This window comes from Oncorhynchus kisutch, linkage group LG20, assembly GCF_002021735.2.
Source record: "Oncorhynchus kisutch isolate 150728-3 linkage group LG20, Okis_V2, whole genome shotgun sequence".
NCBI lineage: Eukaryota > Metazoa > Chordata > Actinopteri > Salmoniformes > Salmonidae > Oncorhynchus > Oncorhynchus kisutch.
Window position 1 is genome coordinate 49,773,284 of NC_034193.2, and position 22,228 is coordinate 49,795,511.

The 22,228-nt window shown below is 44.7% G+C and overlaps 1 protein-coding gene across 6 annotated transcripts; it reads left to right on the forward strand.

The window, feature by feature from the left end:
- Positions 1-64: 64 nt before the first annotated feature.
- On the forward strand, positions 65-21,012 carry LOC109885349 (meiosis regulator and mRNA stability factor 1-like). 6 transcript variants are annotated; one of them, XM_031799937.1, is made up of 27 exons: positions 65-579; positions 2,223-2,431; positions 4,301-5,122; positions 5,363-5,507; positions 5,662-5,870; positions 5,985-6,102; positions 6,214-6,389; positions 6,880-7,395; positions 8,155-8,309; positions 8,666-8,842; positions 9,148-9,355; positions 9,587-9,765; positions 9,945-10,025; positions 10,399-10,635; positions 10,760-10,879; positions 11,144-11,325; positions 11,686-11,906; positions 12,273-12,415; positions 12,821-12,954; positions 13,886-14,088; positions 14,423-14,650; positions 15,086-15,325; positions 15,957-16,115; positions 16,473-16,533; positions 16,829-16,936; positions 17,078-17,236; positions 17,405-21,012. In XM_031799937.1, exons 2-27 carry the CDS (start codon positions 2,270-2,272, stop codon positions 17,650-17,652), a joined length of 5,391 nt encoding a protein of 1,796 aa, XP_031655797.1. In that variant the 5' UTR covers positions 65-579; positions 2,223-2,269; the 3' UTR covers positions 17,653-21,012. The 6 variants fall into 6 exon arrangements, with proteins under 6 accessions (XP_031655797.1, XP_031655795.1, XP_020332820.2 ...); XM_031799935.1 differs by having other exon boundaries at positions 66-579; positions 15,885-16,115; positions 16,832-16,936; XM_020477231.2 differs by having other exon boundaries at positions 67-579; positions 15,885-16,115.
- Positions 21,013-22,228: the final 1,216 nt, after the last annotated feature.

Consider the following 22,228-nt stretch of genomic DNA (forward strand, 5'->3'; position numbering starts at 1 on the left):
TTTCAACCAATCAAGTTATATTTCCTGGAAGACTGAGTGTAGACAACCAGGTTCACTTTATTAGTCATTCGGTGCACCGTTACAAGTTCTAAGAAATTAAAAACGAGTTATGTAATAAATAAACCTTGTGGACACAAACAAATGTTTCGATTTGCTAAACCAATTTCCCACTAGAAAAGTGGGAACATTACACGATTTGAAATTGACGGACGTTCCAGAATAGAGAGAACGAATTGCCTTCGTTAGCAAATTATTTATTCCATTACAGGTTATTTAGTAGTTATTTTACATTACAATGGCTACAAATTTGATCAGCATACTGTTGTAATTATGGTATGTTTCGTTTTGAGGAATTTGATAACCAGCTAGCAAGGATATAACGATAAGCTCAGTGGCAAGGACACTTGAAACTAGTTGGGTGCTTTGTGTGCAATTGCGACAGTGGTGGAATCGTTTATGGCAAATGTATGTTAAAAAAAAAACGTCTGGTTGCTAGGTAGACGGATAACGCAAAACAATACTACGGAGGGATATGATGAGAAGAAAGGAAGTAAAGTAGCTAGCTAGCTCGCCAGTCAGGTAAGAAATAACCAGTTATCTAGATAAATACCCCATTCAAATACGTTGACTGTTTGTTGATATAACATGATGTTATCCCTTGTACCTACTACTAAGCAGTATGTAGCAGGTGCTGTCTCAACAGACAATCGTCAGTTAGCATTAGCTGGCTACCTAACCAACCTAGGCGAGCTAACTTTAACGGTACTCTTATGGGAGAGAATTCCTGTCATTTGTCAAGGTTATGTTATGAGGAATTGCCACAATGTTTTTAGAGATAAAACTATGTCGTTTGGGTTGTGCCGCAAAATTATTTAGTTTTTGTAACTACTTTCAAGCGAATCCATGTAACGTTAGCTAACTCACTATGGTTAGCTGCTAACCAAACACTGAGATTGGTTTACGCAAACAGTCCTGTTAGCTAGGTACACGCCTCGTTTCACCACTAAAACGAACCAGTGAATTATATGAGGGCAGTTGGTCATGAACATAGCAAACGGGAACACGCATTTAGTTTAATGGCACGTGTATAGCTAAACAGTAAATCCACACTAGCATGTCACAACTGCACAGGCAACTCAACTCCGATTTAAAACGTTGAGTTTAATCGGCTAAACTCTACAGTTAACAATTTGCTTGATGCTCTAATGCTGACATTTTCCACACGTGCTCCCAAGCACACAAATAAACATATTTGAGGTATTCAAGCCGCAATCCACAGTTGAAACGATAACTAAGAATATTTCCCGCAACTGTTTCGGTAAAAGGTTGAGGGATTGGCCTGTGGGAAATGTAACCACACTTAAATTCACAGACCGACCATCATGATATAAAAGTACAGTTTTAACCATGTTTGAGGCTATAGTGTTTGTTTACATTTACTTTGTTTACAAACATAGGGAAAACAAGTATATATTTTTGACTCTGATTATGACAGTTAAACTAAGCTCATGGGGCAGTTTAAGTTCTACTCTTCAGGAATCAATGGGTTTATTGATTTTTTTGTAGTAATTGCAGATTGCCCTTTCATTGATAAGAATTGCCAGCAAAAAAATACAGGATTTATTGGAATTTAATAAATCTAGAAGATTTTTAAGATGGCCTATAGTGGGCATATATATAGGTGGCCTAGTGGATAAGAGTGTTGGGACCGTAACCGAAAGGTTGCTGGTTCGAATCCCCAAGCCGACTTGGTGAAAAATCTGAGCGCTAATTGCTCTTATAAACCGCTCTAGATAAGTGTCTGCTAAATGACTAAAATATATTAATCCTAGCTAGTTTTGAAGCTCATCTCCTGAAGAAGCTACCTTTTCCTTTCTGTGTCACCACATGTTCTTCTGAAGAAGCAACCTTTTCCTTTCTGTGCCACCACATGTTTGCATACTGCTGCGGGACAGCGAAGAAATCGTTTCAACAATTATTACCTTGATTCTGTTTTTTAGGGGCACTGTGCTCCCAAGTTATAATTCCAGACAGCACAGCTAAATATTTAGGAGCATATGCCCCCAAAATGGTAGCTCTGTAAAGCCCTGGGGGTAGGTTTAAATATTCTGTGGTAGTCGCTAGCTAGATAACATTAGCTACCCTATTGCAGCCAGTTGAAACTTATGAAGACCAATTTGGAAACATTTAAAAGAAAGGGCTTCCTCTTTTCTCTATCTTAGGGAAGCATGAGAAGCAAGCAAGATGGTGAAAGGCTTTGCTAGGTTGTATGATGGAAGGACTGGGAAAGGAGAGATCCATATGCAGTTCTAGGCCCTTCCCATGGCTCAGTCATCCCAAGAAAGAGGCCTCGTCCCGGCTCTGGAAACTCACAGAGTGCTTCTCCACCCCCGAGCAGCAAAACACCCCAAGTTACAACACAGACAAACAAGTATGTAACATTACATTCTGCTTCAATTAAGTATTGACATTGTAGCCGGGGACCTATGATAGTTTACTTTCTATGATGGGTATGAAATACAAAAATACAAACCTTAGGTACCCTAATATGCAAATAAACGGTACAATTTAAGACTGCGAATTGTTATTATCTCTACTGGAGAAAAATACCAAAGAATGCGCTCTCATTCACACGCTTGGAAACACTACAGCCAAAATGGGAGCTACCTAGAAAAACTACAATTACTGGCTCATTTTTCCAAAAACCAACCTGAAACTCTAGACTGTTGACATCTAGTGGAATCCCTAGGAACTGCAGTCGGGCACGATTTCGACCTATTATAAAAATGCAAGCCATTGAAATCAGTGGTAGGATTCTTTTTTTTGGGGGGGGGGGGGGGTTGTCCTCTGGGTTTTGCCTGCCATTTCAGTTCTGTTATACCCACAGACATTATTTTAACAGTTTTAGAAACTTTAGAGTGTTTTCTATCCAAATCTACCAATATATGCATATCCTAGCTTCTGGGCCTGAGTAGCAGGCCGTTTACTTTAAGCACGCTTTTCATCCGGGTGTCAAAATACCGCCCCCTATCCCAAAGGAGTTAAAGCTACTACTACTTTAAATGGTGTAGCTATCAATTGTCCCGTTAGCAATCGCCCACATAAGCAAACTTATTTAATAAGTCCCTTTCAGGTAATGAACAATATCAGCTAAATGTCCACAATAAGTGGTCGGTGTCAATTTGCGGTTTCTCTTCCCAGCTTTAATCAATCGTATTATTAGGGGTAGACATTGAAGATACTGATTTCAACATAGAGGGACCAATTAATTTGAAGCTTTGAGAGGAAGCCATGTGTGAATTGTGGAGAGTGAAATCTGTGTAATAAAAGAGGATTTGGGGATCCTGAGTGACGCAGCGGTCTAAGGCGTTATTACAGACCCAGGTTCGATCCCGGGCTGTGTCACAACCGGCTGTGATCGAGAGTCCCATAAGGTGGTGCACAATTGGCCCAGCACCGTTAGAGGAGGGATTGGCCGGGGTAGACCTTCATTGTAAATAAGAATTTGTTCTTTAACCTACTTGCCTTTTTTAATGAAATGTGAAATGTAGCATTATAGTCATAACTATCTACATTGCTGCCTCCAGTCATTTTAGATAGGCTTCAAAAGCCAGAGACCGTTTGTTCCTGAACTTGGTTGTTCTAGAATGACAGTTCCTCTTATTACATATCGTGAATCCTCCCAAGGCCACTATCTGACATGTTAGACACAAAAGAGTCTCTTTACTCTTATCAGTGAACTGAACGGGCCTAGTTTCATCAACTTGGTTTTCTCTCCCATCTTACGGCCCTGCTATGCTATAGACATCGGGCATCCAGCATTGCCATCAGCCATTGAGGAAATGTTTCCTTTGACATCAATGAAAGCTGCTATACTGCCGCGTTGCGCTCGTCTTTGCGTCCCGTCCAACGGCAGCCTCCAAGCTCAAGATTCACCGAGGTTCAATTCTCGAGTGAAAAGGTTGATTTTTGGTTGCATATGTTCTGTGTAACAGGTAGAACGTCACATTGTCACTGCGCCGAAGGCAAAGTGTAGTAGAGCTGAGGTGTAAGTTGTACAAAGATGGGTCAGGGTAAACTAGAATACATTTCCCCATCATATCAAAGTTTATTGGTCACGTGAGCACTGTTCAGTGAAATGCTTACTAACTCTCCTCAACAATGCAGTACAATATCAATCAGGAATCAAATGCCAAATAAAAAAATAAGTAGTAAGCATGAAATGATTATGCTGAGAAATAACCTTTTTGTTTGATTAGTTTAGAAATAACCTTTTTGTTTGTTTAACTTCTTTTCCCAGAACGATTACATGGACAACAGAAAGCCAGTATTGGAGCTGAAAGATCTGCCTCCTCCTCCGCATCATACCGCTGCCTCCCAGCCCTTCCCCCTCGCCCCCCTCCCTCTGCCCCCTCCCTGTCTGCCTCCTCTTCCGCAAGACTCCATCCAACAACTACCACTACAGGGGGGTAGTCCCAAAGTAAGCGTGTGCACTCACTGTGAGCACTGCAGCACAGACCCATTGGGTCGTGGTGGTTATGGGGTTGTTAGTGGTGGAGGTAGCGCTAGTATTAGTAGTGGTGTCGGTGTCAGCAGTGGTGTCCCACTCTACCTCCCTCCAAGTTCTCAGGAAGCCTCTTTCAGCAGGCTAGGAGCCGGTCAAATAACGCCAACCACCCTCAACTCACACCCGCACTTCCCCAGCCTTGGTGGAGGGGATGCCAGAGCCACGCTACTCCCCTCTGGGAGCTACAAGCTCCACCTCCCCTCTGTAGACACCACGTCCCAGCCCCTACCCTTTCAGTCTCACTCCCACCTACCATGCTCCTGCTGTACAGGAGGCCTTCTCAGACCTCTCCACTCTTACCCCTCCATCCCTTTACCCTACAACGAGTCTAAATTCATTACCACCTCCACCCCCCACCATAGGGCAGCTGGGTATTACCCCTGTGGTGGTGATTACAATCCTGCCACTCTGGGGGTCCAGAGATCATTGGCAGCACACAGTGACCCCCACATACCCACCTCTGGACATATCTGTTCTTCTAATGCTATGCACTTCAATCTTGAACGCACAGTTTGTCGCACGGGGGCGCACTACTGCCGGGATTGTTTGACGAAGGTTGGTGGAATTCTCTTTGTTCACTGTGGTGGTGGCACTCTATTGTATTGGGTGTCACTTGTATACAGGAACGGGCAGTACTTCGTTCAGTTACATGCATACGAGTTACAATTTGTGTCATTTGCCCATCATTTAGAAATGACTCTTTGCCGTCCCTGACTGTACAATATTACAACATTTGAAGACATGGGTTGTTTTGTCTGACTACAGAATGATAACTTGTTCTTTCCACGTGTTCAGCCTGCAGACAAGTTGTGGCCTAACATTCCTCTGCCCCTGGCCCAGTCGGCCTCAGTGCCCATCCCCGTGTGTAATGGCTGTGGGACCTCCTCCGACGGCCTGCTACTGCTGGGTTCCAGCCTGGGCAAATCTGCAACAAAGTATGGTATGTATCAATGTAATGATGCCAGTCGTGTTCAGAAGGGCACACTGAACCAACATTTTTCTCAAAAACAATTCTCACTAGAGACATGCAGGACAGTAGTACCTCCCAGTTTCGCTCAATTTCTGAACACATTTGGTGTTTTTCTCCTCCCCAGGTTCTCCAGAAGGCCCTGAGAACATCCCTCCGGTGGGTGTTTTCTGGGACATCGAGAACTGCTGCGTTCCCAGCGGTCGCTCTGCTGCAGCTGTGGTCCAGCGCCTCCGCAGCCACTTCTTCCAGGGCCACAGAGAGGCAGAGTTCATCTGCGTCTGTGACATCAGCAAGGAGAACAAGGCCGTCATCCAGGAGCTCAACAACTGCCAGGTAACCTGTGTGTGATCTGATTCCCTCAGCTGGTAAAGTGTTCCGCTGTATTCTTCAGACTCTGACCTAAATGAGCAATGTCTGATTGTCTTCTGGTTAATTTTTTTCCCCCAGGTGACGGTAGCGCACATTAACGCTACCGCCAAGAACGCTGCGGACGACAAGCTTCGTCAGAGCCTGCGGCGCTTTGCGGAAACACACACTGCCCCTGCTACTGTGGTGCTAGTCTCCTGTGCGTGTGCTCATTTTACCTTATGGATATTAAAACTGTTTTTCTTTAATTTCGTTCGTTCGTCCACTCCATACCTATGTAGTTAACCCCTTTTCTGAATCCGTTTCGCAGCCGACGTGAACTTTGCCAGCGAGCTGAGTGATCTCCGGCATCGCCATGGTTTCCAGGTGATCCTGGTCCATAAGAGCGGTCAGACGTCGGACGCCCTGCTGCAGCACGCCCACCGCCACGTGGCCTTTGAAGAGATGGTAGCCGACCTGCCGCCCAGACAGGCTGTCAAATCACAGGTAGGCTTCAGAGATGCTTAATTGATATATGTAATCCATATTGCAGAATGTCAGAAGTTCACTTTTCAATACATGTACAGTACTCTGACTGGTTGCTCAGAGACAATATCTGCCCTTTAGGCATTACTTCTGGGCGATCTGAAATCTGCCAATGGTTCTAGACCTCTTTACATTTGACTTTTGAGTCATTTAGCAGACACCTATCCAGAGCGACTTACATTTTCATATTTGTCCATACTGGTCCCTCTGTGGGAATTGAACCCACAACCCTGGCCTTGCAAGTGCCATGCTCTACCAACTGAGCCACACGGGTCCTGTGTCTTCCCTCTCGTTCTACAGTGTGATCTTCAGTAGTGTAATGCGACGAATCACAAGACTCCGACCCTGCAAACCTCTTGTCATTTCAAAACACATTTCCAAAGAATGTTCAAAAACGTAAACCCAGAGCGGCCCCCTCTTCTCTCTTTCCCTCCTCTCCTCCCCCCACCAGCTCGGTTTCAACCTGCTCTATGTGTACAACCTGCCGCCGGGCTGCGACGGCAAGAGCGTGGGCAACCGCCTCCGCCGCCTCTCGGACAACTGCGGGGGCAAGGTGCTGGGCGTCTCCATGGCCACCGGCACCGCCGTCCTCCGCTTCAGCTCGCAGGAAGCGGCGGAGCGCGCCCTCAAGCGCATGGAGAACGAGGACGTGTTCGGCCGGCGCATCACCCTCTCCTTCTCAGCTCCGTCCACTGAGGAGGGAAACGACCCGACCCCACCACCCTCCTCATCTGAGACTCCACCTCTGCTTCCAGTTCAATCTCTTCCCTCCTCCTCTTTTTCCTTCCTTCCCCTGGAGAAGCTGGGCTCCCCTAGGAGGAAAAGACGTGCGAGGCGTGAGTGTCAGAGAGAGAGGGAATCCTCGCTCCCCCTCTCCGTTCCGGTGCCTGAGAGGCCCTACAGCCCCAGGAGGGGGAGCGGGGGGACACCTTACCCCGTACCCCCCCAAACCAGAACCCTTCCTCAGGTCAGCAGCATCCTGCCGTCCCCCCATCCCGCGTGCCGCCTGTCCTCCCCTAACCCTGTCCATGTCCTCCACTCTGCCTGGGCTAACCTGTGGTTTTTAAACTATAGCCATGCTTCATCCCATGCTTCATGTAGTTTAATGCCTGGTCTGTTTCTGTGCTTCGTTCAACATTTCATGGAATGTTTTAATCAATGTGTGGCATTTTAACACTTTGTCCCATGCTTCATATAATGTCTGGCTGATCTTTTTTTAAATTCATTGCGTCAATTAATGATCAATCTAATGATTGCATATCTCTCTCTCTCCCATATCTTTGCTCTATCCCATGCCTCATCTCGTCAGAATCCTGCTTCTGTTTGTAATCGCTTCCTGTCCCGCCGGCCCTAACAGTCTGTTTTTTATGGTCTCTTTCTTCTACGCTTTTGATCTGTTACTTTGATCTCTGCTCTTTTTATTCTGTTGCTTTGTCTCCACCTGACAATAGAGCTGAGGGGAAGACTGCAGACTGCAGAATGGTGATGATAATGTCAGAGTTATGACAATACAAGAGGTTGAATAATACTAACAGTGGGGGAAACTGATTTGAATAAATAGCTTTGGTAAAAAAATCACCAGCATTCTGAAGGACCACTTCCTCTCAGCTCTTATCGTTTATCTATTAGCCTCTTCCACTTCACATCCATTCTGCCAAGCTGGTGGCTATTCTAATACATTCACCACTACATATCTAGTTACACTTTGGTTGTCCCCCTGGTGCAGGAGCTAGGTGGACTGGAGACCAAGCCCAAGATTGGGGGTTTCCCCCTGGAGAAAGGCCAGCACAACTCCTCCCCCCACAGTAACGGAGAGGGGCCGTCCCAGCAACACCCCATCAAGGCCGGCCTCATAGGAGAGTCTATGTTCAGCTGCAGGAGGTACGCTATGGACACCAGGGCCCCTTTCAGACTAAAATGAAGAAAGAACAAATGGACTAATTGTTAGATGGTTCCATCACAGTTGGTTCCCACAGGCTTGTATGTGTTTTTACCTTCAATATTGTAAAATGGCCTGCAAAAAGTATCCCTGTTATAGAGGGGTCCATCGACCCAAGGAAGTGTAGAACACATGGGCTGATGTAGGAATTAATAAGCAGCTGTTTCTAAATGAGGTGGCTTGTGCTCAAACTACTGGAGCTGAGGTGATGCCAAAAACTCACATGCAGTTGCTGTTTTCAGAGAGCTGAGTATGCCATAATCTTTCAACTTTGAGTTAATGTCCCCTCTCCCATCAGGAGAGACCTCTCCAGCCCCCGCAGTGCATCGGACTCTGAGCGTCATGTGGACCGGAGCTCTGGAGAGTTCCAGATCAGCACCCCCTCTGCCTTCAGCAAGCTGACCCTGCACAAGACCTTTAGCGCCTCGGTCCTCTCCCAGCCACAGGGCCTCTCCCAAGGCTCCTGGTCCTCACGGTGAGACAATCAGACACTACAGAATTACCCATTTTGTTTCCTTACCCTGTAAGCAGTCTTTAGGCGAGGAGAGACAGTCTATGCCTTGGTTTTAACTTGAGCCTTTTTTTTATCCCCCAAAAAAACAAATGCAAGGGAATATTCCCCCAAATTCGTTTTAAAATTTCCTGCACGAATCGTCTTAAAGTAACCTCATTGAGCTACACAAATATCGGACACTTTGATGATTTGGTCATGACATTTCAATCTATACCTTCCTATGGTGCTGCCAACCCACTCAACTCCTCTCTTTCTCTCTGCTCCAGGAGTGGATCCCCCTGCATGTCGAGCCGCTCCTCCCCCCTAATAGGCCCTCCTCCCCGGGGCAGCAGCAGCCCCTGTCTGCCTGTGGGCCCACAGGCCTCGGAGCCCTTCTCGGACGGGACAGACTTACAGGTGGCCAACCTGGACTACAGGATGTCCCGTAAGGAGCTGCAGCAGAGCCTGCACGACGCCTTCTCCAGACACGGACGGGTGAGTCCTGTACAGACAGTATTCTGATGCTATTCATTATAGATGAATAGAGCTTTAATCTGTCTCCCAATTGAGGCTAAATAGCAAGATGGCGAGGTCAGGATTTAGTAGTTTAGTGTCATTGTATTGATTCAACCTATTCTGTCATTTTCTGACGCGGCTGTGTGTGCTTGTGCCAAATCGCGGACACTGTAGACGACATGAGAAGCTAACGTGCGTGTCTCCCTCCAGGTTAAAGGCGTAGAGCTGAGTCCCCACACAGACTACCAGCTGAAGGCCACCGTCCAGTTCGTCTCCCTACAGCAGGCCATCAGTGCTGTGAGCAGCCTGCACCGCTACAAGATAGGAAGCAAACGCATCCACGTCTCCCTCATCACCGGGGCCGGCAACAAGTCTCTAGCCATGCTCCGGTATGTACAGCACAGCTAACATTGAGGTAGTACTCTCTCCCTTACTTGTCACATCATTTGGCAGTTTCATGTCTTCGATCGGAACTCGTCACCATCCTTTTTTAAATGTCGCCAAAACATGATTTGTTCCTGGTTTGAGATGGATTCGGATGGTATGAAAAGGTTTCCTCTTTCTACAGCTCTGAAATCTTCCAGATTCTCCAGGACGCGCCAGCCAGCTGTCTTCCCCTTTTCAAGTTCACTGAAATCTACGAGAAAAAGTGAGTCATGTTGCTTCTCTCCTCCTCATCACTCAACCTCCCTCCACCTCTGTAGGAGTTAGTCCTATGCTATGTTAAGTACTGTGGCTGCGTTTACACTTTCTCCCAAAAGCATCTTAATGCTAAGTTCAACATTAGAACTATGGGATCCTATGGTTCTAATGAACTTATTCTTAAGATGCTTTTGGGAAAATGGGCCCTGATCCTTTTTTTTCACTAATTGGTCTTTTGACCAATAAGATCTGATTTAATTGGTTAAAAGACCAATCAGTGGGGGGAAAAAGATCAGAATTGGGCTGCCTGTGTAAATGGAGGCTAAGTAATGGCTATGTCAATGTACTTTATTAATTCCTTTCCACCCACCTCTCCCCAGATTTGGTCGTAAGCTGGTGGTGAGCGACCTATACAGACTACAAGAGGTTGTGGCAGTGAGGGAGCAGGGTGGAGGCAGGCTGGTGTGTCTCCTCCCCAGTAGCCAGGCCAGGCAGAGCCCTCTGGGGTCGTCTCAGTCCCAGGAGGGGTCCTCGGCTAATGGTAGTCCTGTGGTGTTTGAACAGTTGGAGTACCACGAGCCTGTCTGCAGTTACCACTACACACAGCAGAACTTCAGGTAGGGATAGACTGAAAGACCCATATGCGTGCAAACACACACATTTATGTCATCTTACAGGACTCTCTTTGAGAAAGTATTTCATAAGAGCTCGATCTCTCTCTCTCTCTGTCCCCCCCTGTAGCGAGGCAGACTTTGACCCAGACTCGTATAAGATTCCTTTTGTGGTGGTGTCTCTGAAGACCCTGGCCTCCCAGGTCCACTGTCTGCTACAGTCCCATGAGGGAACCCTGCCCCTGCTCAGGTAACCAACGCTGTCTCTGCCTGGATAGATTAACGGACAGTGGATGCTTAATAAAGTTGAATTCAATAAATGGAGTGTGAGAGATCTGCCTTGATATAAAAGTGAACTTTTATGGGAAAGACCTTTTTTTAATAAATCAAAACAATATTTCTAGAACCCATTTCATACAAATGGAGTGCAATGGCCTTTTGGAATTTCGTATAACACTAAATGTTACTAGATTTTGTGTTTCATGAATATTAATTTTGCTTTCCTGTGACTCAGTTTCTCAGAGTGCTATGCATCAGAGTTGGGCCCCCTAGCGGTGTCTGAAGAGGGGGAGGAGGAGGGGAGTGTCCCCTTGGAGCACCTTATCACCTGTATACCAGGCATTAACATTGTCACTGCTCAGAACGGCTTCAAGGTCATCAAGTGGATCCACAACAAGCCACCCGCATCCAACACAGGTACTGACCTGACTCTCAGCCCTAACACTCAGGGAGAATTACATTGAAAACCTTTTATTTAGACTCACAGAGGAATCCCCTGGAGTTCATAAAAGCAATACAAACCTACAGAATTTAAACCCTATATTCATTAACAATGGAGACCCCTATCGCAAAAAACTGTTCTCAAAGACACTTGAAGATATTCGGATGGCCATAAGAATTGTGTCAGAGATATGTTGAGCTAAAAACTGCTTTCCTGACATTTTTAGTAGGTGGATACTGTGCTGCTGACGCAGATACCAGCACTCCAAGACAGAGCTGCACCCATACTACTATCATAATAGAAGTCATTAAAACCTCTTGCTGTGTGTGTCATAGAACAGTGGACGCAGCGGTGCAAGTCCCCAGTGGGGAACCCCCAGTTGATCCAGTTCAGTAGAGAGCTCATTGACCTGATGAAGGGTCAGCCCTGCAACCTGATGCCCATCAGCAAGTTCATACCTGCCTACCACCACCACTATGCCAAGCAGTGTAGGGTCTCTGACTACGGATACTCTAAGCTGCTGGAGCTACTGGAGGCTGTGCCTCACGTACTGCAGGTATCATACATACACGCACAGTTTAATAAATCGCTCCATTACACAGATAATCAAAGATGGCAGTTACTCAAGCTCAATTAATTGACACACGATGGATCACTTTTAATCTTGCTAGTTTAGTGACATCCTAGCTCAAACACACAATGAAGAGACTGGGAGACCATCTGCTATCCCTTCTGACAAAGCCTTGCCCACTTTGTTTCTCATTACACACTTCAACAGCCTTGAGGTTAGATCCCTGACAGAAACAATTAGTACAACATCTAATAGATTATTGCAGCAGGAAGTGCTAGCATACACTCTCAGTGGTGGTGACCCCTGAAGTAAACAAAGCATGAATGAATCTCTCTTTCCTCTCAACTCCAGATCCTTGGCATGGGGACCAAGCGTCTGCTGACCCTGACCCACCGTGCCCAGGTGAAGAGATTCACCCAGGACCTCCTCAAACTGCTCAAGTTCCAGGCCAGCAAACAGGTGGCCATCACAGACTTCATGCAGGCCTACCATTGGTCAGTACTACCATAGGAACTGCCCATTCCGCCACTCTCTCAGCAAATCATACCGTCGAGCCAAAGAGTCTAAAATTCATGCAGACCAACCACTGGTCAATTCTATAGGAGGACCGCCCATTCCCACACTCTCAGCCAATCATGTTGTCTATCCTAAGCTAAGCACATTCCTGTCAGCTATTGTTAATTAACAGTAAAGTATTTGTTTTCTGACTTCGTTTGGATTCTGTTTCTATTGGCTTATTTGGAGGTGTATTTACTTGTGATGGTGTTTTATATGAATTCATTTGGAAGTGTATTTACTTGTGATGGTGTTTTATATGAATTCATTTGGAAGTGTATTTTCTGTGTCAAATGGCTCCCTGTCTGTGTGTGTGTTCATTCAACATGTTTCTATTGCTACAGGTGCTTCTCCAGAGACTGGCAGGTGCTGGACTATGGGATGTGTGATCTGATGGACCTGCTAGCTGAGATCCCTGACACCACCATCACCATCACACACCAGGACTTAGACACGGTCATCTCTGTACCCAAGAGAGGTGAGATGAGGTCCCTCTGTATGGGTCTTAGGGTATGCAACATTCCGGTAACTTCCCCAAAAGGATTCTGTATTTTTCGTGGTTATTGTTCCAGTGTACTTTTCTGGGAATTTGGGGAAAGTAACAATAATTTTTCAACCCTGATGGGTCTGATATCAGGGTCATGGATAAACTACCAGAGGGTTGTTCTGTCTTTCTCGTACATTTGATCCTCTGGGGGAACATACCCAGCTTTAGGAAGGAACATGTGAAATATTGGAAATGTTTGTTTAGAAAATATGTTGAACTTGGGACCAGACGGTTGGGTTGTTGTCTTGTTTGTGTCTGTAGTTGTACATTTGATCCCCGGGGGGAAATTGTGAAATATTAGTCACTTTTGTTTTGGATAGTTTTTTTTTTTTCACTCTTCTTTATTCAACCCAGAAATTGCCTTGGAGATGGATAAGAATATCCTTGGCATGGAATAAAGTAATGCATTTCACACACACACGTATGCCTGACTATCTCCTGACTGTGACCTGGCTGGTGTAGCAGTAATGCCGCAGCCTCCAGTACACGTCTACGGTGTCGGCATACAGTAGGTTTAAACCAGGCCTACTGCCTTTTGACACAACCTCTTTCCACACTGTCATCCTCTCTCTGTTCAATAGAGTCAGAATATACCTGTTCTACTTGGGATGGGGTTGATGTGGTTTGGGGATCAGGTTGTTTTTCCCTCTACCTGTTTTTCTGTATAGTCTTTAAAATGGCAAAAAATGAAATGACCTGTAATAGGAATTACCAGGTGAGCTAAAAGGAGAGAAGGTGAAGTAAATGTATAAATACATGGTTTATTACAACAGGGAGACTCCATCCAGCAGAGAACATGTCTAGCTGGCTTCTAAAAATATATATTATAAATAAAGAGAACTGTTGTCCTCGTCCCATTCAGATCGTACATCAGATGAGATGGAGCGGACCAAGCAGTTTGGTAAGGAGGTGGTGGACCTACTGCGTCACCAGCCCCACTGTCGCATGGCCTTCTCCAAGTTCATCCCTACCTACCACCACCATTTCGGACGCCAGTGCAAACTCGCCTACTACGGCTTCACCAAGCTCATGGAGCTCTTCGAGGCCATCCCCGACGTACTCGTGGTAGGTGGAGGCCAGAGTCATTCTCTGTCCCAGGAGGAGTGTGTGTTTTTATTTGTTGACTTCAGAGTGCTGCAGGAGAAGCCATTGATAATGTCAGATTATCCTCAATTTATCCAGAGCACTACCTTAATTTGGAAATTAATTGCAACGTCTGACAGTAATAACTGTCATACCCAGCAGCTATTTTTTTATATTTTTACCTCTCATAAAAATTGTGTGTAATAAATATTGGTGTGCGTCTCATTTCTGTCCCAATGGGTAATTGATTATCAGTACAAATAACATTATTAGAGTAGAGTGGACATTTTGTTATGGAACCTCTCTCTCTCCCCAGGTGTTGGAGTGTGGAGAGGAGAAGGTGCTGACCCTAACAGAGGTAGAGCGTGTGAAGGCCCTGGCTGCCCAGCTGGTCAAGATGCTCCGTTCCCAGAGAGACTCCAGCCTGCCTGCTGCCCAGCTACTGTCTGAGTACAGCAAGACCTTCGGCTACGGCCTGAGGCTCCAGGACTACGACGTCTCCTCCCTGCCCGCCCTGCTCGTCAACCTCTGCCATGTCGTCAAGGTATGGGTTGGGAGTTTCTAGTCAGTTCAGTCAAATACATCTGTAGTAGGCTGTTGTACTTAATAGATTTAGACTGATTTAAATGGTTGTGATACTGCATGTTTTGATGGTTGTTGACTCCAACACTGAACAAGAGCATCCTGAGCTATACAAGACCTCATGTAAACAAGCAAACATTATTTTGGCCCCTAAGGATGAGTCACAAGTATTTCCTGATATGAATTGATGTCACTGAAGTGGCTTGGATGAGGTTTGAGTTTGCAGGCCCCTTATTGGTGCGTTGAAATGTCATCTTTATATTGGAAATTGGCTATCAATTCATCCATGTTTTCTGAATGCCAAGGTTCATCTCTCACCTCCAACTGAAGGCACTTTGATACCTGCTGCAGTATAAAGGGATTTTTATAAATACATCTGATTTGACCTTCTCCTCAGGTGGTGGACGGCACTAACGGCCGTGAGGTCCAGCTGATCAACAGGAAGTCTCTGCGCTCATTAACGTGCCAGCTGCTGTCCCTGCTGATGGGCCTGGGGCAGCACGAGGGAGACGGCTCCGTCAGCGTGGAGGGCTTGAGTCTGCTGTATCATTCTGTACATGGGGTACAGCTCAACCCCTGTGAATACGGCTTCCTCTCGCTCAGCGAGCTGCTGAAGAGCCTGCCTTACCTGGTGGAGGTCGGTGGACTGGACCATAGCGATATCATACTATACGAATGTTTAATTCTAGTTCTATAGACTGGAACCTTTTTGCTCTACTGCCTATTTGTCTGATAAGAAGGATAATGGATTCCTGTTGAAAGTATTTTTTGGGGGCTTTTTCACAGGGTCTTAAAGTTGGGTAGCATTGTGTTAGTCGGGTTTTGTAATTGTCTGAGACGTATTGCACAATCCTTTTGAATGAAACACTGTGGTTATATGTTAGAATATTTGGAATGATGACCATTAGGTCTTTGTGTGTAGGTCTAGACCAGGGTCGGCAAACTACGACCCGCGGGTAAAAAAATAATAATAATTAAAAAATAAATAATAACCTCAATTTAGACAAAATATGTTGAAATGACAATGGACCTATACATTTTCAAATAACCACCCATTCTGGCCCACCCCCCAAAAAATGTGTGGCCCTCTGTTTCATTTTGAAATCCCAATGTGGCCCTCGAGCCACAAAGTTTGCCCTCCCCTGGTGTTTCTCATAACTTCCCTTCTCTCTCCCCCCCCCCCCCCCCCCCCCTAGCTGTTCTACGGTGAGGGTGAGGAGGAAGGCGAGCGTGGCGAGGAGAGAGTTAGACTAACCCGTCTGTACCAGTTTGCCCGTAGGGTGCGTGCCCTGCTCCACACCTACCACTACCACCAGATCTCCCTAACGGAGTTCCCCGGGGCCTACGCCAAGTTCACCGGACGCGGCCTCCAACCTCGCTCCTACGGCTACGGCAGCGTAGACGACCTGCTCAACGCCATACCACAGGTACAGAATGACTAACTCTCACCACACTCGCCTTCCTCCTCACCAAAAAAAGTTTAAGTGCTTTTCTCAAATTCAAAGCTGATAGACAAGAAACGTCTTGTTAAACAACATGTTGGAAATACACAGATGTGTTATGATAAGATGGGAATTGATAACGCTTGTATCTAAAGAGTTCTTCAGCATATGGACCTGCACTGGGGATGTCACTGTCGAAGCAGCAGATGTAGTCAATGTGGTTAGTTGCCTTCTCTGTCCCTGCACTGTGTGGCTTTAGCCCCCATAGCAGACTCTGTGATGATGGATGGATGGATGGGGTTTGTGGTAATTAAATGGGATGTTGTTTCTGCCTGTGTGCAGGTAGTGTGGATCAAAGGGCATGGCCACAAGAGGATTATCGTTTTGAAGAACGATATGAAAGGTAAAGACTAATCAACCGTCTGGCAGCAGGAACTGTGGAAACAAATGGCTTTAGCCGTACCTGCATTTAGTATTAACATACGGGAAGGGGTTGTTCAGTTCATCTCATGGGCATCATGTTGTATGATCCTTCAACATGAGACTAGTTGAACATGACATGTAATGGGAACAGAAGTCGTGGTGTTTTGCTTGTATGATGGGAACAGAAATGGTAGTGTCTTGAAGGCACAGTGTTTTACTCTGTAATGGAAAGAGTGTAATAATGGTCTGTGGGTTGGTTGGTTGGTTCTCCTCAGCAGCTCGAGCCACTGGAGCCAGCCCTGCAGCCTCAGAGGAGCCTGAGGACGGGGCCAGCCAGAGAGACAGCCCCTGTAGCAACACAGAGTCTGAAACTCACAGCCCAGGTAGCTAACCACACCACTGGAGTCATAGGCACTATTACCAATGTTTTGATGTTCTTCTTTTTGCCTTGTAGGTGTTTTTAGGCTTTTTAATAGTTGTTTATACATTGAAGCAGAAATTAAGTCTCTTTTTATCTCCATCAGGTGTTGGTGGGGTGGAGACAGAGCTGCTGTGTCTGACCTCTCCAGTAGACTTGCTGTGTGGCCCAGTACCCTCCTGCCTGCCCTCTCCCCAGCTGCACCCTGACCTCGTTCTCCAACAGGCTGACCTCATCCGCTTCGGGCAGACGCCATCACCAGCAGGTGAGCTGATCACGTGATCAACCGCGTTTCAAACCCAGGTCTTCTGTATGCCATGAGACTGTTAGCCCGCCTAGGCATTAGCTTCGAGCTTACTCGTGCTCCGCTATACACACAGCCGACATCTTCCCTTGGACTGACCTGGATATATGATGCCATTGTGTTTTTCAGAGCGTGATAAACTTGAGGAGGAAGCTGTAGCAGAAGAAGTAGCAGCCCCTGCTGTCTGTGACACATCTGAGCCTATAGAAGCATTAACTGACAACAACCAGAACCTTGTTGTTTTGGTTTCCATGACTACCAAGCCTCCACAGAATGTGACCCGCAAAATGGCGTCCGTTGAAAACAGCCCCAGCAAGAGGACTCCTCGCAATAAAGTGAAGCTGGCAGCTAACTTCTCTTTTACAGCCGCACCCTAAGACACTCACTGACGATCACATGCTGGAACAAGCACACACACACACATTCATCACACACAACTCGAAAATGAAGAGTTGATCAGCTAAATTGTAAAAAGCCCCAAAAAGAATGATTTGTTTTTAGTCATGCCCCCCGCAACAAACTGTGACGTTATTTCCTTTCTTTGCCTTTTCCCCTTTTCAAACTCAATCATCATGTTGATGTAGTTGTTTCCTCACAAAGCTATGAGTTTTCTTGTTGTAGTTATTTCTGCAACAGCCATTCATTTTTCTATGCCGTGTACTTTTAGTCAGATTAATGCATGTCAAGAAAGGTTTTGTGGTAGATATGAATTATATACTATGGATAAACTGTTTGGAAACATGGTTCTCTGAAAGTGGAAAGAGAACTTCCCCACAATACAGCAACAACAAATACTGAGGTAGTTGGCACTGTAGCCACGAGTTTACACTGCAAATCGCAAAAGATGCCTATTTTACCACTGAATACCCTTACCTCAACTCAAAACCCCTCAGAGATTTAATTCAGTAACTTGTTTAAAAATGGGTACTTATACAGGGATTTTATATCATGTTAATTATTGTCAAGGAAGCTCTGAGGGGAAAGCTATATAAATATGTAGAGAAACGTCATTATTTTTGAGTGTCTACTGCCCTCTCCCCTGTGTTGTCCCCATTGCATTTTGTCATCGGACAAATGCACTTCTTCATACAGCTAGAAGTACAAAAAAAATATTTGAGCTTTGCCATTGAGGCAGCTTTGGAGGTAGTATTGACAATTATTGTTGTTGAGTAACCATGCCCATCTCATTCTTTTAACTCTTTCTCTTGGGCGATGTTTAGCATTGTGTTCAGTTCACTGTCCAGTGTTAGAGTCCTCAGACATCGTTCCACCTTGACTATGTGCTTTCATAAAGTAGTAGCCTATATGGCTGGTGTTTTCAGTTTCTCATTCAAGTATCGAGTCAATGGCAGGAGTGATCAAGCTGCCAAAGTGGCTTCGAAGTAACTTTGACGACTGTCTGGTCTCAGTCAAATCGACCTAAGCTTGTATTTGTGTGTTCTCAATGGGGTGTCGCAATCAGCGCTGTCTCCAATGTGTACGGCAGTGTGAAAGAGAAGGAATTCTGACTCCTCCGTGGAGAGTTTTGAACGAGCTCTTGGCGAGGTTGAGGGTCCGTCTGCCTTGGGCCGTTATTTAGGCAAGGCAGAAGCCGAGACCCTGAATACTCGGACCAGGTGTTAAAAAGCTTGGAGGCAGCGTGAACAACGATATGGTGACACTGTTTCCTGCCGGAAGCTAAGTAGAAATGATTTCTGGTTTTGTATTTTTAGAGATTGAGTGCGGTTTACACTTGAATAACTTATAGGTGGTGTGTAATATGCATGTTGTGCATAAAAAACAAGACATTTTATGCATGGTGTAAACCTATTAGGTCAGAAATCAGACTGTTGGTGAACTGCATTTTTTAAAAAGAAATTAGTTAAAGTTGTCTTGTTTCCGCAGAAACCATATATTAGAGGTATTGTTTACATCACCCCCCCTCACTCCTGGTTACAGTTTACATCACCCCTCCCTCACTCCTGGTTACTGTGGAAACGCCCAAGGTTGTTTTTGTTCAACCTTGTTGCTTTTTGTCTACATTTTCAGTGTTGTCTCTACTGGTTGAGTAGAGGAGCTGGGATTTTTGATTTTTAAAACAATGAGATAGACTTGGTGTTTTTAGTAAAAGTGGAGAGAAAAGATGGGCACTTGTGTGCTCCAGCTACACATGAAACAGCAAGAAGGGCCCCTGGAGGCCCCGATAGGATCAAAGGGACAAAGGCCCTCGTGCGGCTCTGGACAACGCCTGGCTCTTACAATGGCTTGTATCTGCCATGGCGCTGAGTAAGGGATGGCTACTGAATGGACTGGAGACATAACATACCTCATTTGTCTTTACATAACATTTTTACTTGTGATTGTCTAGATTTATTTTTTTGTTGCCTATCAAACGTGTTGATGAGAGTGCTGATTGTACCAACCAAACCCAAGTTATGACATTGAGTTCCTACCTACAAGCATGGTTTGGAAAGTAGAAGGCATGACTTGATGTAAGGGAAAAACAGCATCCCTATGAACGGATGTTGAAAGATGCAGTTTTCTCTCTTGTGCTACTGTGTTGAAGATGCAGAAAAGACCAGAGAATTGGGCCAGGGCCCCTGATGTTCATCTCCTTTGATCCAAAATGTCTTCCTTCTGTCAGTGTTACTGTATGTGTTGGAGATTCAGTTGAAGACCAGAGAAATTGGGCCAGAGCCCATGATAGTGATCTCCTTGCCAAGAGCCAATATGGCTACTCAGATTCCTGTTCTGTTAGTGTTTTTCCTGTTGACTGTGTTTCAAATTAGCATCTAATTTGATTCTCCTCGTTAGTTACTAGACTTTTGTGTTTTGACGCCCAAGATTTCCTTCCTGTTTCTAATTACATGACTCACTCAGTAAAGGAGGTGGATTTACCAGAATCTTGAGTGATTTCCGATACGGTATATTGAGGCATAACGGCTTAAAGGCTCAGAATCTTCCGAAAGTGTTAGATCCAATTTTAACAATGGGCATAATCTTATTTCTCTCTTTAACAAAGGGACAATCGGCACAAAAATGGCCTTAAAATTGTGCACTAAAACTTAAATTATACTTTAGTTTGGCCTCGAAAGATACAACTGCGTTTTACGTTAGAACTAACTCCCAGGTGCTACAGTGTCCACTATCTCAGAAGGCAGAGTTAAAATAAGAGGTACAATTCTCATAAGTTTGCTTACATCAGTAAAAAGCAGCATGTACTGGTAAAGTACTCCGTATGCACCTTTGCATAGCTTTGGTTCTTGTAAAAGGAGGTTTATTGTGGGTTTGTTCATTTCTGAGGTGAAAAAAAGAATTGTTTTGCAAGGTTTTGTCGTTGGTTAATTTGTATCGGACTCCACTATAGTGCGATTTAATTGTATCTCGAAGTGAGTGTCATGGTCTGCATCTGAAACGGTAGCATATTCCCTATATAGTGCACTACTTCAAAAGTAGTGCACTATATAGGGAATGTGGTGCTATTTTGGATACTACCGTGTCTGTCAACGTTTGTTTGCACTTCTCTTAGTCTCTCTGTTGTACCCCCATGGATCTCACCCCCTCCAGTTTTTTGTCAAGGTTATCCTTTGTGATAACTTTTCTGTTCTGTATTTGTTTCACTGAAGTATTCTATCGTTCCTTCTCCCTGTTCCTCCTTCACCTCAGCTCACCATACAAGATGTTGTTGTAACCGTTTCATTGATGTTGAGGGGACCAAATGATTTCTGTTGAATAAATCACTGAAGCATTACTCCTTCCTCTTATTTTTGACTTGAGTTTCTCTTAAAGGGATAGTTAAAGGTGTTATTTTTTATCTTCCTGAAAGTGACAGTAAATGCAAAGGGTTTTATGGTTTGCTAGCTGGTAATTTAGCAATGTTACTAAAACTTCAAACGGAACGATCCCTTTAAATGACTTGGAAAACCAGTGAATTCCTGAAAGATGCCTTTTTATTTAAATACAGTACCAGTCAAAAGTTTGGACACACCTACACACACACATTCAAGGGTTTTTCTTTATTTTTTACTTTTTTGTACATTGTAGAATAACAGTGGAGACACAAACTATGAAATAACACATATGGAATCATGTAGTAACCAAAAAAGTGTTCAACAAATGAAAATATATTTTAGATTCTTCAAAGTAGCCTTTGCCTTGACAACTTTGCACACTCTTGGCATTCTCTCAACCAGCTTCGTTAGGAATGCTTTTCCAACAGTCTTGAAAGAGTTCCTACATATGCTGAGAACTTGTTGGCTGCTTTTCCATAAAATCAAATTTTATTTGTCACATACACATGGTTAGCAGATGTTAATGCGAGTGTAGCGAAATGCTTGTGCTTCTAGTTCCAACAATGCAGTAATAACCAACAAGTAATCTAGCTAACAATTCCAAAACTACTACCTTATAGACACAAGTGTAAGGGGATAAAGAATATGTACATAAAGATATATTTATTTATTTATTTACCTTTATTTAACCAGGTAGGCAAGTTGAGAACAAGTTCTCATTTACAATTGCGACCTGGCCAAGATAAAGCAAAGCAGTTCGACAGATACAACGACACAGAGTTACACATGGAGTAAAACAAACATACAGTCAATAATACAGTATAAACAAGTCTATATACAATGTGAGCAAATGAGGTCAGAAGGGAGGTAAAGGCAAAAAAGGCCATGGTGGCAAAGTAAATACAATATAGCAAGTAAAACACTGGAATGGTAGTTTTGCAATGGAAGAATGTGCAAAGTAGAAATAAAAATAATGGGGTGCAAAGGAGCAAAAATAAATAAATAAATTAAAATTAAATACAGTTGGGAAAGAGGTAGTTGTTTGGGCTAAATTATAGGTGGGCTATGTACAGGTGCAGTAATCTGTGAGCTGCTCTGACAGTTGGTGCTTAAAGCTAGTGAGGGAGATAAGTGTTTCCAGTTTCAGAGATTTTTGTAGTTCGTTCCAGTCATTGGCAGCAGA

Bases quoted from the DNA above. Each gene is read 5' to 3' on its own strand.
- LOC109885349 (XM_020477231.2), top strand. From the start codon at position 2,270: ATGATGGAAGGACTGGGAAAGGAGAGATCCATATGCAGTTCTAGGCCC. The intron at 8,843-9,147 runs GTGAGACAATCA...TCTCTGCTCCAG, and splicing joins CAAGGCTCCTGGTCCTCACG to GAGTGGATCCCCCTGCATGT. The intron at 12,955-13,885 runs GTGAGATGAGGT...CGTCCCATTCAG, and splicing joins CATCTCTGTACCCAAGAGAG to ATCGTACATCAGATGAGATG.